The sequence below is a fragment of the Vidua chalybeata genome, chromosome 27 (genome assembly GCF_026979565.1).
Source record: "Vidua chalybeata isolate OUT-0048 chromosome 27, bVidCha1 merged haplotype, whole genome shotgun sequence".
Classification (NCBI taxonomy): domain Eukaryota; kingdom Metazoa; phylum Chordata; class Aves; order Passeriformes; family Viduidae; genus Vidua; species Vidua chalybeata.
The window spans coordinates 5,004,792-5,018,133 of NC_071556.1; the positions used below are offsets into that span (position 1 = coordinate 5,004,792).

Below are 13,342 nucleotides of genomic sequence, written 5' to 3' on the forward strand. Positions count from 1 at the left end.
AAGGAAGAGAGTATAAAAAGACTCTGGAGAGGGGGAAAAGGTGTGAGCAGTTTGTGGAGCGGAGACTCCCCGGCTGCACCCAGCGCTGTTTGCTCGCCATCGCTTGCTGTAACCAATAAATTTCTGACTGGCTCTCGAAAGGCTGAGCAAATTATTCGCCTCAATTTACGACACTCGCAACCCTAGACCGCCTCCCCCAAGCCCTCCCTCCTGCAGCCGGGCTCACCTGAAGGCGTAGGAGGAGGCGATGAGGGTCAGGGCCACGACGTGGTGCAGCAGCATCACCAGCGAGTCCTTGCGCCACGTGTCCATGTAGGCGGTGGCGTAGAGCGAGTGGCCGTAGAAGCTGCCCTGCAGCAGGTACGCGATGGCGATGTCCCCGGGCACCTCCATGCCCCGCCGCCAGCCTGGGGGGGGCAGGAACCACCCCCGGGGGTGATAATAATAATCAACATCACCCATAGCATTAGAGGTTATTATTAAATAATAAGCTGTGTTGTTGTAGGGGGAAAAAAAAAAAAAAAATTAAAATATTCTGTGTTACTGTAGGTTATTGTTAAATAATAATCGATGTTGTTGTGGATTGTTGTAAAATAATCATTGTTGTAGGGAAATAAAGGTCAGCTTTATTGTTGGAGGAGAATAAAACTAATCGGTGTTCTTAGAAAATAATATGTATGTTATTATAGAACAATAAGGATAATCGTGATTATGATAGAAGAATAAAAATAGTCGGTATTATGATGGATTATTAGAAAAGAATATATATTATTATAGAAAAATTAAAATTGTCTATGTTATTGTAGATTATTAGAAAATAATAATCTATATTATTACAGAAAAATAAAAATCATCGATATTATTATAGATTATTAGAAAATAATTACCTATATTATTATAGAAAAATAAAAATCATCTATATTATTATAGATTATTAGAAAATAATAACCTATATTACTATAGAAAAATAAAAATATATTATTATAGATTATTAGAAAATAATTACCTATATTATTATAGAAAAATAAAAATAATCTATATTATTATAGATTATTAGAAAATAATTACCTATATTATTATAGAAAATTCAAATAATCTATATTATTATAGAAAATTCAAATAATCTATATTATTATAGATTATTATTAAATGATGAGGAAATTTGAAACACTTTTTAACCCTGGTTTGTGCAGGGGTTGGAATGAGGAGATTTTTAACCTGGGTTTGCTGCCCCTGCCCCTGGCCATGAACTGATCCTCAGGTTCCTCTCCAACCCAACCCATTCCATGATTTAATTGTCCCTGATTTAACTGTGCATGATTTCATTGTTTCCTGATTTACTTGTTTCCTGATTTAATTGTTTCCTGATTTAATTGTTTCCTGATTTACCGGCTCAGCCCCTTTGGCAGACACCAAGTGACAGAAGGAAAGAAGCTCCTGGACACCCCCTTGTGCCCCTCCTGCCCCCGGAGCAGGACAAAAAAAGGGAATTTCGGGGGTGTCCCTGCTTTGCTCACCACGGAAGACGGAGGGGGGGTCGTGGAAGAAGGGGTAGTCGGTGCAGAAGAGCAGGTAGGCGCCGTAGGACCACGACAAGGAGTAGAACAGCAACTTCCAGGCACTCTCGGGCATCTTGGCAGCATCTCTGGGCTGCAGCTTGCACCACTCCCCGAAGGGCTGCCAGGAAAAGGGGGAATTTCATCAGCCAGGGGGGAAGGAGCGTCCCCAGGGGATCCATCCATCATCCATGGATCCATGGATCTGTCCATCCCTCTGTCCGTCCATCCATCCATCCATCATCCATCCATCATCCATCCATCCATCCATCCATCCATCCATCCATCCATCCATCATCCATCCATCCATCCATCCATCATCCATCCATCCATCATCCATCCATCCATCCATCATCCATCCATCCATCCATCATCCATCATCCATCCATCATCCATCATCCATCATCCATCCATCCATCCATCCATCATCCATCCATCCATCCATCCATCATCCATCCATCATCATCCATCATCCATCCATCCATCCATCATCATCATCCATCCATCCATCATCCATCCATCCATCCATCCATCCATCCATCCATCCATCCATCATCCATCCATCCATCCATCCATCCATCCATCCATCATCCATCCATCCATCCATCCATCCATCATCCATCCATCCATCCATCCATCCATCCATCCATCCATCATCCATCCATCCATCCATCCATCCATCCATCATCCATCCATCATCCATCATCCATCCATCCATCCATCATCATCCATCCATCCATCCATCCATCCATCCATCCATCCATCATCATCCATCATCCATCCATCCATCCATCCATCCATCATCCATCCATCCATCCATCCATCCATCCATCCATCATCCATCCATCCATCCATCCATCCATCCATCCATCCATCCATCCATCCATCCATCCATCATCCATCCATCCATCCATCCATCCATCATCCATCATCCATCCATCCATCCATCCATCATCCATCCATCCATCATCCATCCATCCATCCATCCATCATCCATCCATCCATCCATCCATCCATCCATCCATCATCCATCCATCCATCCATCCATCCATCCATCCATCCATCCATCCATCCAAGGATGGATCCCAGGGACAACCTGGCAGTCGCAGGAAAACATGGAACAGCCTCGGATTTTGGGGGAATAAACGGATCCAGCCTCATTTTCTGGGGATTCACTGACCCAGCATGGCACAGTGCCACACTTTTTGGGAATAAACTGACCCAGCACGGCACAGCCTCATTTTTTGGGGAATAAAGTGACACAGGCTCATTTTTTTGGGAATAAATGGACCCAGTATGGCACAGCCCCAGATTTTTTGGGAATAAATGGACCCGGCATGGCACAGACCCAGATTTTTTGGGAATGAACTGATCCAGCAAGGCACAGCCTCGTTTTGGGGGGAATAAACACATCCAGCATGGCACAACCCGGGGTTTTTGGGAATAAACGGATCCAGCATGGCACAACCCGGGGTTTTTGGGAATAAACGGATCCAGCATGGCACAACCCGGGGTTTTTGGGAATAAACGGATCCAGCATGGCACAACCCGGGGTTTTTGGGAATAACTGGATCCAGCTCCCATCAGGGCAGTGACAGCTCCAGGGTCCCCCGAAGCCCCCGGACACGGCCCAGGCCGGGGGGGCACAGGGAGGGGTTTGGGGGGTCCAGAGGGCTGAGAATTCCCAAATCCCCCCCAGAACCGCCCCGGGAGCTCCGGATGAGCCGGGGTGAAACCAAAACTCCTGCAGAGTAACTGGACCCTGCCCGGGTCAGCACTTTCTGCTCCTAAATTAAGGCCCCAGCTGTCCCCAGGCCTTGGCCCCTTTTCCAGGGGCTCCAATCCCAAAAGCTCTGCGGTTTCTGGACACGTCCCACGCCGGGAGCCGCTGCCGAGGCCTTTTCCAAGGGGAAAAGAGGAGCAAGCTCGGAGGGGGAATAAATAATGCACAGAAAGCGTCAGCTCCACAGGGAGGGACACAGGGACAGCCACGGGGATCTGGGATCCTCAAACCCCTGCTCAACCCATAGGGGTTTGGGGTGGAGGGGACACAGGGATCTGTGGGGTCTGTGGGGTGTGTGGGGCAGGGATCCCCTATCCCAGCGTGGATTTGGGATCTGAACTCAGCCTCAGATCCCCGCTCACCCCACAGGGGTTTGGGGTGGAGGGGACCACAGGGATCTGTGGGGTCTGTGGGGTCTGTGGGGTCTGTGGGGCAGGGATCCCCTATCCCAGCGTGGATTTGGGATCTGACCTCAGCCTCAGATCCCCGCTCACCCCACAGGGGTTTGGGGTGGGATCCCCCAGCTCCAGCCCTTCCCCCAAGCTGGGGCTCCGGAGCGGCCCCAGGACGGAGGGGGGGCACCCGCAGCCCCCGGGGCACACGGGGGACACGGGGGGGGTCCCTGGGGCTGCCCGCAGGCGCCTGTGGGGTGGCGGGGGGTGCGGGATGTCCTCCCATCACCCGGCCGCCGTTGCCATGGTGACGGCGCAGAGATGCCTGTTGCTACGGGCGACGGAGCCGCGGCGGGAGCCGGGATCTGGCAGGGGCCGGAGGAGCCCAGCGCTGCTGGCGCTGATGTCACGGGGCTCTGCTTAAAGGGCAGCCTCCCCCTGCTTCCCCTCCTCCTCCTCCTCCTCCTCCTCCTCCTCCTCCTCCTCCTCCCCCTGCTTCTCCTCCTCCTCATCCTCATCCTCATCCTCCTCCTCCCCCTGCTTCCCCTCCTCCTCCTCCTCCTCATCCTCCTCCCTCTGCTTCTCCTCCTCCTCCTCCTCCTCCTCATCCTCATCCTCCCCCTGCTTCCCCTCCTCCTCCTCCTCCTCCCTCCTCCTCCTCCTCCTCCTCCTCCTCCTCCCCCAGGATGGGGGAAGGGGCTGGGCAGGAGCTGGGGCTGCCCGCGGGGTCGGGAACGCGGCCGCTCCCTTTGCCAGCCTCCGGCACAGCCGGGGATCCCCAGATCCACACCCAGGGATCCCTGAATCCACACACAGGGATCCCGAACCCACACACAGGGATCCCTGAACCCACACACAGGGATCCCTGAATCCACACACGGGGATCCCCAGATCCACACCCAGGGATTCCTGAATCCACACCCAGGAACCCCTAAATCTACACACAGGGATCTCTGAATCCACACGCAGGGATCCCCAGATCCACAGCCAGGAACCCCTAAATCTACATCCAGGGATCCCCAGATCCACACACAGGGACCCCTAAATCCACACACAGGGATCTCTGAATCCACACCCAGGGATCCCCAAATCCACACCCAGGGATCCCTGAATCTACACACAGGGATCCCTGAATCCACACACAGGGATCCCTAAATCCACAGCCAGGGATCCCCAAATCTGCAGCTGGGCATCCCTAAATCCACCCCAAGCTCCAGGGATCCCTAAATCCACACCCAGGAATTCCTAAATCCACAACCAGCTCCGGGGATCCCTAAATCCACAGCCAGGGATCCCTAAATCCACCTCAAACTCCAGGGATCCCTAAATCCACACACAGGGATCCCTAAATCCATCCCCAGCCCCAGCAGCAGGACCCGGGAGAGCCGGGCAGGGGGAAGGGGCATCCAGAGCGGAGGAGTTGGATGCCCCAGGCCGGAGCCCGGCGGTGCCAGGGCTGGTGCCAGGGCTGGTGCCAGGGCTGGCTGCGGGCACAGAACGTTCCCGGGGGACACAAAGGAACTGTTCCCTGGGAACTGGCAGTGCCAGCGGGAGGGACGAGCCAGGACAGCTCCCGAGCCCTGCCCGGCCTCACCCAGAGGCTCTCGGCCCTTCCCGGGACTGTGGGGTGCCCCCTGTGCCCCCTGTGCCCCCCAGGCTGCCCCCGTGCCCCCTGTGCCCCCTGTGCCCCCCGTGCCCCCCGTGCCCCCCGTGCCCCCCGTGCCCCCCGTGCCCCCTGTGCCCCCTGTGCCCCCCGTGCCCCCTGTGCCCCCCGTGCCCCCCGTGCCCCCCGTGCCCCCTGTGCCCCCCAGGCTGGCGCTGCTCCCGGACCGGCCACCCCAGGGATGGGGCTCCCGAAGGATCCCAGAGGGGCTGGGGGTGGAAGGACCCCGAACCCAGCAGCTCCAGGCACGGGGCGGCCGCAGCTTTTTTTGGGAATTCCACACCCCACGTGGAGCAAATCCCCCCCAGTATCCCCCCCCCCCCCCACCTCAGCGCTGCCCTGGCAGCCTCAAAAAGGGAAAACCAGGAAAGAGTCCCTGAGCTGTGAGGCCGGCAGTGCCTGTCACCCGTGCCTCAGTTTCCCCGCACCGTGCCAAGCTCTGCACAACATTTCCCAGCTCCACCAGCGGGAAAAGGCGATTTTCCCACCAAAGCATCGAGCAGAAGTTCCTTTATCCCCTCGACTCCGCGTCGCTGGCGGGGAGCGGAGCAGCGGGAGGCGCCGGGAGGACGCCCCGGCGCTGACCCAGCAGAGCAGCCCCGCTCCCGCTGCCGCTGCCGCTCCCGCTCCCGGGGGGATAAAGGGCCCTTTGTTGCGGCTTTTTTTTTTCCCCTCTGCAGCTCGCAGGGCTTGTGCTCAGAGGAGGAAAAAGCAGAGCCTGCCCCACTCGGTGTCCTCTGCTCCCCCAGCGGGCTGGGGGGGCAATTTTGGGGATGTCCCCCCCCCCCACCCCTGCCCAGCGCTGGGGACGGGGGAAGGAAATCGGGGGGCGCTGCAGGGTGGGGGAGCTCCGGGAGGAGCCCGGCAATCCCCAAGGGGCAGCTCCCACCTCTGCCGGGGGCTGCTCTGAACCGCTGCCCCCCAGCCCCGCAGAGACACCGGGGAGCCCCAAAAACCCGAGCAGCACCGGGCAGGGCTAGGGCTGGGGTAGGGCTGGGTTAGGGTCAGGATTAGGGTCAGGATTAGGGTGAGAGTTTGGATTAGAGCTAAGGTTTGGGTTAGGGTTAGGGTTAGGATTAGAGTTAGGGTTAGGGTTAGGGTTAGAATTTGGGTTAGTGTTACGGATTGGGTTAGAGTTAGGTTTAGTTTTAGGGTTAGGGTTAGTATTAGGGTTAGTTTTATGGTTAGGGCTAGGGCTGGGTTAGGGTAGGGCTTGGTTAGGGTCAGGATTAGGGTCAGAGTTTGGATTAGAGGTAAAGTTAGGGTTAGGATTACGTTTTGGGTTAGGGTTAGAATTGGAGTTAGGTTTAGGGTTAGGATTAGGGTTAGAATTTGGGTTAGTGTTACGGTTTGGGTTAGGGTTATGTTTAGTTTTAGGGTTAGTATTAGGGTGAGTTTTATGGTTAGGGTTAGGGTTGAGTTAGGGTTATTGTTTGGGTTAGGGTTAGGCTTAGGCTTATGGTTAGGGTTAGGGTTGTATTTTGGCTTAGAGTTAAGGGTAGGGTTAGAGTTAGGGTCAGTATTAGGTTTAGGATTAGGGTTAGGGTAGGATTAGCATTAAAGTTACAGTTTGGGTTAGGGTTAGGGTTAGGGTTAGGGTTAGATTTATGGCTAGTGTTAGGGTTAGGGTTAGGGTTGGGTTAGGATCAGGTTTAGGATTAGCGTTAGGTTTAAAAGAAACTTCTGCCTGTGGCTCATCTAAAAATGGAGAATTTTGCCCTCTGCAGAGCAGGGCTAGGCTTGGGTTTAAGGTTAGGGTTATGGTTAGGGTTAGATTTATTATTAGGGTTAGGGTTTGGGTTAGAGCTTGTATTAGGGTTAGTGTTAGAACAAACTCCTGCCTGTGTCTCATCCAAAAATGGAGAATTTTGCCCTTTGCAGATCAGGGTTAGGGTTGGGTTTAAGGTTAGAATTAGGGTTAGGGTTAGGGTTAGGTTTATTATTAGGTTTAGGGTTAGGGTTTGTATTAGAGTTAGGGTTAGAACAAACTCCTGCCTGTGTCTCATCCAAAAATGGAGAATTTTGCCCTCTGCAGAGCACAGCTTTGGGGACAGAGGGGACACCTGACCTCCCCCAGTGCCAGCTTCTCCTCCTGGAGGATTTTCCTCACTCCCCGTTCCCTTCAGGGGCTTCCAGGGGGGTTGAGGGCTCTCAGCAATTCCAGGTGTGCCCAAATCCAGGTGTGCACCTGGATTTACCTGCCCCAGGGGAAGGAGGCAGCTCCAAGGGCTTCTCCCATTTTTTCCCCTTTTTTTTTTTCCAGGCCCAGCTGCCCTCCAGGGTTTTTAATTAGCAGAGATGTGCTCAGGTTGCTGCTGTTTAATCCAACTCCTCCGGGCTGGCCCCAGCCACCCTCCCGGGGACACACCAAGGACAGGGCTGGGGCCCCAAGGCAGCCCCAGAATCCTTGGAATCCCTGAATCCCAGGATTCCAGGCATGGCAGCACTTCCCTGGAGCTCAGTTTTAGTTTCTGGAGCTGCTCTGCAGCTCCCAGGGAGCTCCTGCAGGTGTTTGTGCACCCAAAAATCAGACACGGAGCAGGGACTTGGATGAGGCCTGGGAAGGAGGGATAAATCCCACAGGGATGTTGGTGCACAGCTGACTCTGAGGGTCTTTCCCGACCTTTTAATCCACATTTCCTCCCCTAACTGGGATCTTTCCCTCCCCAACACAACCCCCTTGCTCTGAGGATTCTGTGAAGAAGCAGCAAAAGGATGAAAACTTGCTCGGAGAAGGACGAGGAGAAACCCAGGGCTGGAAAATCTCCAAGGCGAGGGAAACCCTTCCCATCCCCTGCAGCACCTCCGGGAGCCCCTGGCACCTGCTGGGACTGGCCTTTGGTGGGCTGAGGGCTGGGGGAGAGCCCCCCGAGAGGGCACAGCAGAGGCTCCAGCCCCTCAGTTCCCACGGGGAGAGGCTCCAAATGAGGAAGGATGGCCCGAGAAGCAAACTCCTGAGCAGGGGAAAACTTCCCGGGGTCAAACAACTCTTTTTTTTCTCCCCTTGAACCATCCTGACCCAGCCCTGCCCTCCCAGGGGCTGTGAGACCCAAACCTGGCAGCTTTTATGGAAAAGCCACAATTCCCATCCTTCCCCACAGCAGTTCCAGCAAGGGAATTTTCCAATCTTTTTAAAATACAGCCCTGGAGGACGGAGCTGTCCCTCCCTGCTGCCAGGGGAAAGCTGATGCCACCAGAGCCCTGCTCAGCATCTCATCAGCATCAGCCACACGCAGCTGGAACCCCTCAGCCCCCCTGGCCCTTCTGCAGTTACAGCAGTGACCCATTTCCCTAGGGAACGGCGCCTCGGGGCTGCCAGGACCTGCCAGGGGCTGCCAGGACCTGCCAGGGGCTGCCAGGACCTGCCAGGGGCTACCAGGAGTTGCCAGGACCTGCCAGGACCTGCCAGGGGCTGCCAGGACCTGCCAGGGGCTGCCAGGACCTGCCAGGGGCTACCAGGAGTTGCCAGGACCTGCCAGGGGCTGCCAGGACCTGCCAGGACCTGCCAGGGGCTACCAGGGGTTGCCAGGACTTGCCAGGACCTGCCAGGACCTGCCAGGACTTGCCAGGACCTGCCAGGACCTGCCAGGGGCTGCCAGGGGCTGCCAGGGGCTACCAGGACCTGCCAAGGGCTGCCAGGGAAATCCAGTCTGGCAAAAATTCCCAGCACTTTCCACACCCCCAGCCCTGCAGGGCTGGACCTTGCTCAAGGTCGGGACCCCCCTGAGGAGCCCCTTTAGGGACATTCAGGGACACTTCAGGGACATTTTAGGGACACTTCAGGGACACTTCAGGGACAGTTCAGGGACATTTTAGGGACATTTTGGGGACACTTGAGGGACACTTCAGGGACAGCCTGCAGCAGCTCCCGCGGGATCCCTGAGGATCCAGCTCAGCCAGGAGCTGGGCGAGGCCCGGCCCAGCCTCCTCCAGGCCTGCGGGCACGCGGAGGTGACAAAAGGCTGTCCCCGACCCCCAAAATCCTCCGGACCCCCGAGGGTTCTGCCCTGGAGAGGGGCAGAGGCCGGGGCAGAGCCGGCAGCACCTCCGGAGGAAACAGGGAGGGAGGCAGGGAGGGGACAGCCACGGCCGCACGGCCACCAGGAGCCCGGGGACTCCTGCCCGGCCTGTCCCCAAGGCCGGCAGCGGGGACAGCGGCGGGGACAGCGGCGGGGACAGCGGCGGGGACAGCGGCGGGAGCGCTCCGGGGCTGCGGGGCCGGGCGGCGGCAGCGCTGCATCCCCGCGCTGCAGCACCGAGCCGGGCATGGAGATCTGCTCCAAAAAACCGCAGGAACGTGTCACCTCCGTGTCACCTCCGTGTCCCCTCCGTGTCACCTCCGTGTCCCCTCCGTGTCACCTCCGTGTCACCTCTTCTTCCCCCCGGGCAAGGGACGAGCTGGGAATGAGCGGGAAGGAAAAATCCGCGACCTTCTGGGGATGCGGGGATGGGAACGGGAGCGGGGGAGGAACGGGGGGTGGGGGCGCTCCGGGATGCTCAAATCCTTCGGGATGCAGCCCCGGGAAAGGCACAAAAAAAAAAAAAATCTGGGAATAACCGGGAAGAAATAACCTTCAGCCTTGTGGGGATGCGGGGATGGAAACGCGGGGGTGAAATGAGGGGGGAAAAGGAGCAGGGGGGGGCTCTGCCGGAGCTCCGGGATGCTCAATCCTGCAGGATGCAGCCCCCTGGAAAAGGCATGGGAGCACGGAAAAACCCGGGAATAACCGGGAGGAAAAACCCGGGAATAACCGGGAGGGAAAACCCGGGAATAACCGGGAAGAAAAACGCCTCAGCCTTGTGGGGGCAGGGATGGAAACGTGGAGGGGGAAATGGAGCAGGGGCGGCTCTCCCGGCGCTCCGGGATGCTCGGATCCTGCAGGATGCAGCTCCCGGTAAAAGGCACGGAACAACCCGGGAATAACCGGGAAGAAATAACCTCAACCTTGAGGGGATGCGGGGATGGATCCGGGGTGGGGGGGGGGATGGGGCAGGGGGGCTCTCCCGGTGCACCGGGATGCTCCATCCTCAGGGATGCAGCGCCGGAGGAGGGCACGGAACAACCTGGGAATAACCTGGAAGAAAATCCGCTCAACCTTGCGGGAAGGCGGCGGCGGAAGGCGGCGGGGCGGGTGGGTGCGGGGTGCGGGGGGGGGGTTCTCCCGGTCCCTCGGGATGCTCCGCGCTGCGGGACGCAGCACCGGGGAAGCACAAGCGGGGCTCATCCTCCCTGCCCGCCACGAACGCATCCAAACCCCGCAGCGGGGGTGGGCGCGGCCCCTCCGCGCTCCCCTCCGCGGCCCCTCCGCGTCCCCCCCGCGGCCCCTCCGCGTCCCCCCCGCGGCCCCTCCGCGTCCCCCCGCGGCCCGGAGCCCGGCACTGACCCGAAAGAGGCGGCGGGAGCAGGCGCGGCGCAGCGCGGTCCAGCCCAGCGCGCAGATCCCGCACAGCAGCACCTCCGCCCAGCCCAGGTGCGCGTTCTCGGCCCAGGTGCGCAGCGCCAGCTGCCAGCCGCAGTCCCCGCAGCTCCGCGCGGCCGCGGCCAGGCTGCCGTAGCCCCGGCGGAGCAGCTCCCCGTAGCCGGGCATGGGCTCCGGAGGCGGCATCGCGGAGCTGCCACGGCCGCGGCCCCGCGCAGGCTCCGGCGGGCGCGGGCACCGCGCTCCCCCCGCGCCGGTACCGGGCTGGAGCCGCCCCCTGGCACGGCCCGGCCCCCTCGGGCCCGCCCGGGGCTCCCGGAGGGGCGCGGGGAGCGGAACGGGAGAGGGGAAAAAAAAAAAAAAACAAAACCAACCCCGAATTTCGGTACCGGCGGTGATGGAAGCGGGGGAGCCCCCGAGGCCGGGCTGGGGAGCGCGGGGGGCGGCGGCTGCGGGGACTGGGGTGCCACTTTGGGGTCTGGGTGCCAGTTTGGGGTCTGGGTGCCAGTTTGGGGGTCTCGGGAGCCACTTTGGGGTCTGGGTGCCACTTTGGGGTCTGGGGTGCCAGTTTGGGGGTCTGAGGTGCCAGTTTGGGGTCTGGGGAGCCAGTTTGGGGTCTGGGGTGCCAGTTTGGGGGTCTCGGGAGCCAGTTTGGGGTCTGGGGTGCCAGTTTGGGGTCTGGGGTGCCAGTTTGGGGTCTGGGGTGTGAGTTTGGGGGTCTGGGTGCCAGTTTGGGGTCTGGGGTGCCAGTTTGGGGTCTGGGTGCCAGTTTGGGGTCTGGGGTGCCAGTTTGGGGTCTGGGGTGCCAGTTTGGGGACTGGGTGCCAGTTTGGGGTCTGGGGTGTGAGTTTGGGGGTCTGGGTGCCAGTTTGGGGTCTCAGGTGCCAGTTTGGGGGTCTGGGTGCCACTTTGGGGTCTGGGTGCCAGTTTGGGGTCTGGGGTACCAGTTTGGGGGTCTCAGGTGCCAGTTTGGGGTCTCGGGTGCCAATTTCAGGGGATTCAAGTGCCAATTTGGGGTCTCAGGTGTCAATTTGGGGTCTCAGGTGCCAATTTGGGGTCTCAGGTGCCAGTTAGGGGGGTTCAAGTGTGAATTTTGGGGTTCACGTGTGATTCTGGGGTGTTCAAGTGTGAATTTGGGGGGCTCAGGTGTGAATTTTGGAGCTCAGATGTGAATTTTGGGGTTCACGTGTGAATTTTGGGTGGTTTAAGGGTCTGGAATAATAAAATTCACCTTGAAAAAGGCTCTGGAATTATAAAATCCACCTTAAAATGGGTGTGGAATTATAAAATTCACTTTGAAAATGGGTCTGGAATAAAATTCACCTTAAAATGGGTGTGGAATTATAAAATCCACCTTGGAAGTGGGTCTGGAATAATAAAATTCACTTTGAAAATGGGTCTGGAACAATAAAATTCACCTTAAAATGGGTCTGGAATAATAAAATTCACCTTATAATGGGTGTGGAATAATAAAATTCAGCTTTTCGGTGAATCTGGAATAATAAAATTCACCTTAAAATAGGTCTGGAATAAAAATCAGCTTTTAGGTGGGTCTGGAGTCATGAATTATATAAAAGAAAATGATGTAAATATAAAATAAAAATTATATAAACAGAAAATAAGAATGATATAAATATAAAATAAGAACGATATAAGTACAAATTAAAACATTATAAATATAAAATAAAACGATGTAATTAAAAAACAAAAACTATATAAATATGAACTAAGAATTATATAAATATAAAAATATATAAATCTAAAATTAAAACGATATAAATAGAAAATAAAAATTATGTAAATTAAAGCCAATAGAAATTTATATTTATATAAATTATAAACATATAAGTATATTTATATTTGTATTTATACTTATATATATTTATATAAATCTATTTAAATATATTTATATTTAATAAATATATTAAATATATAAATATTTAAATATATTAGAATATATTTATATTTATATTTATAATTTTATTTATATTTATAAATTATATATAATATTATATAAATATATAAAATATATAAAATATATATCTATATTATAAATAAATATATAAAATATATATAAATCTATAAAAATCTATAAAAATCTATATCTATATTTATAAATAATATATAATCATATATTTATATATAAATCTATAAAAATAAATATAAATAAATACAGATATAGATATAGATAAATATATTATAAATATAAATATAAATATAAATATAAATATAAATATAAATATAAATATAAATATAAATATAAATATAAATATAAATAAGTTTCTATTAAATGAAAATAGAAATCCTGAAAATCCAGATTGGAGCTGCAGGGATGGGGAAATTCCTGACAAAATAAATCCTGAAAATCCAACTTGGATCTGCAAGGGATTGGGGAAATTCCTGCCCAAATAAATCCCAAAAATCCAGATTGGATCTGAAAGGGATTGGGGAAATTCCTTCTGAAATAAATCCTAAAAATCAGCTTGGAGATGCAGGGGATTGGGAAATTCCTACCGAAATAAATCCTA

General features: G+C 54.2%; 1 protein-coding gene across 2 annotated transcripts in view; it reads right to left on the reverse strand.

The window, feature by feature from the left end:
• The window catches only part of CERS1 (ceramide synthase 1), a 15,873-nt gene extending 4,850 nt beyond the window's left edge, over nucleotides 1-11,023 (reverse strand). The window contains exons 1-3 of one of the 2 annotated variants that reach the window (XM_053966131.1): nucleotides 10,779-11,023; nucleotides 1,518-1,677; nucleotides 227-407 (exon numbers count right to left, since the gene is read on the reverse strand). In XM_053966131.1, the coding sequence (XP_053822106.1) occupies nucleotides 227-407; nucleotides 1,518-1,677; nucleotides 10,779-11,000 (563 nt within the window). In that variant the 5' untranslated portion in view covers nucleotides 11,001-11,023. Of the gene's footprint in view, nucleotides 1-226; nucleotides 408-1,517; nucleotides 1,678-3,810; nucleotides 3,964-10,778 lie in introns of those variants that run through there. The other variant, XM_053966132.1, reaches the window with a different exon arrangement.
• Between the last annotated feature and the right edge of the window lie 2,319 nt (nucleotides 11,024-13,342).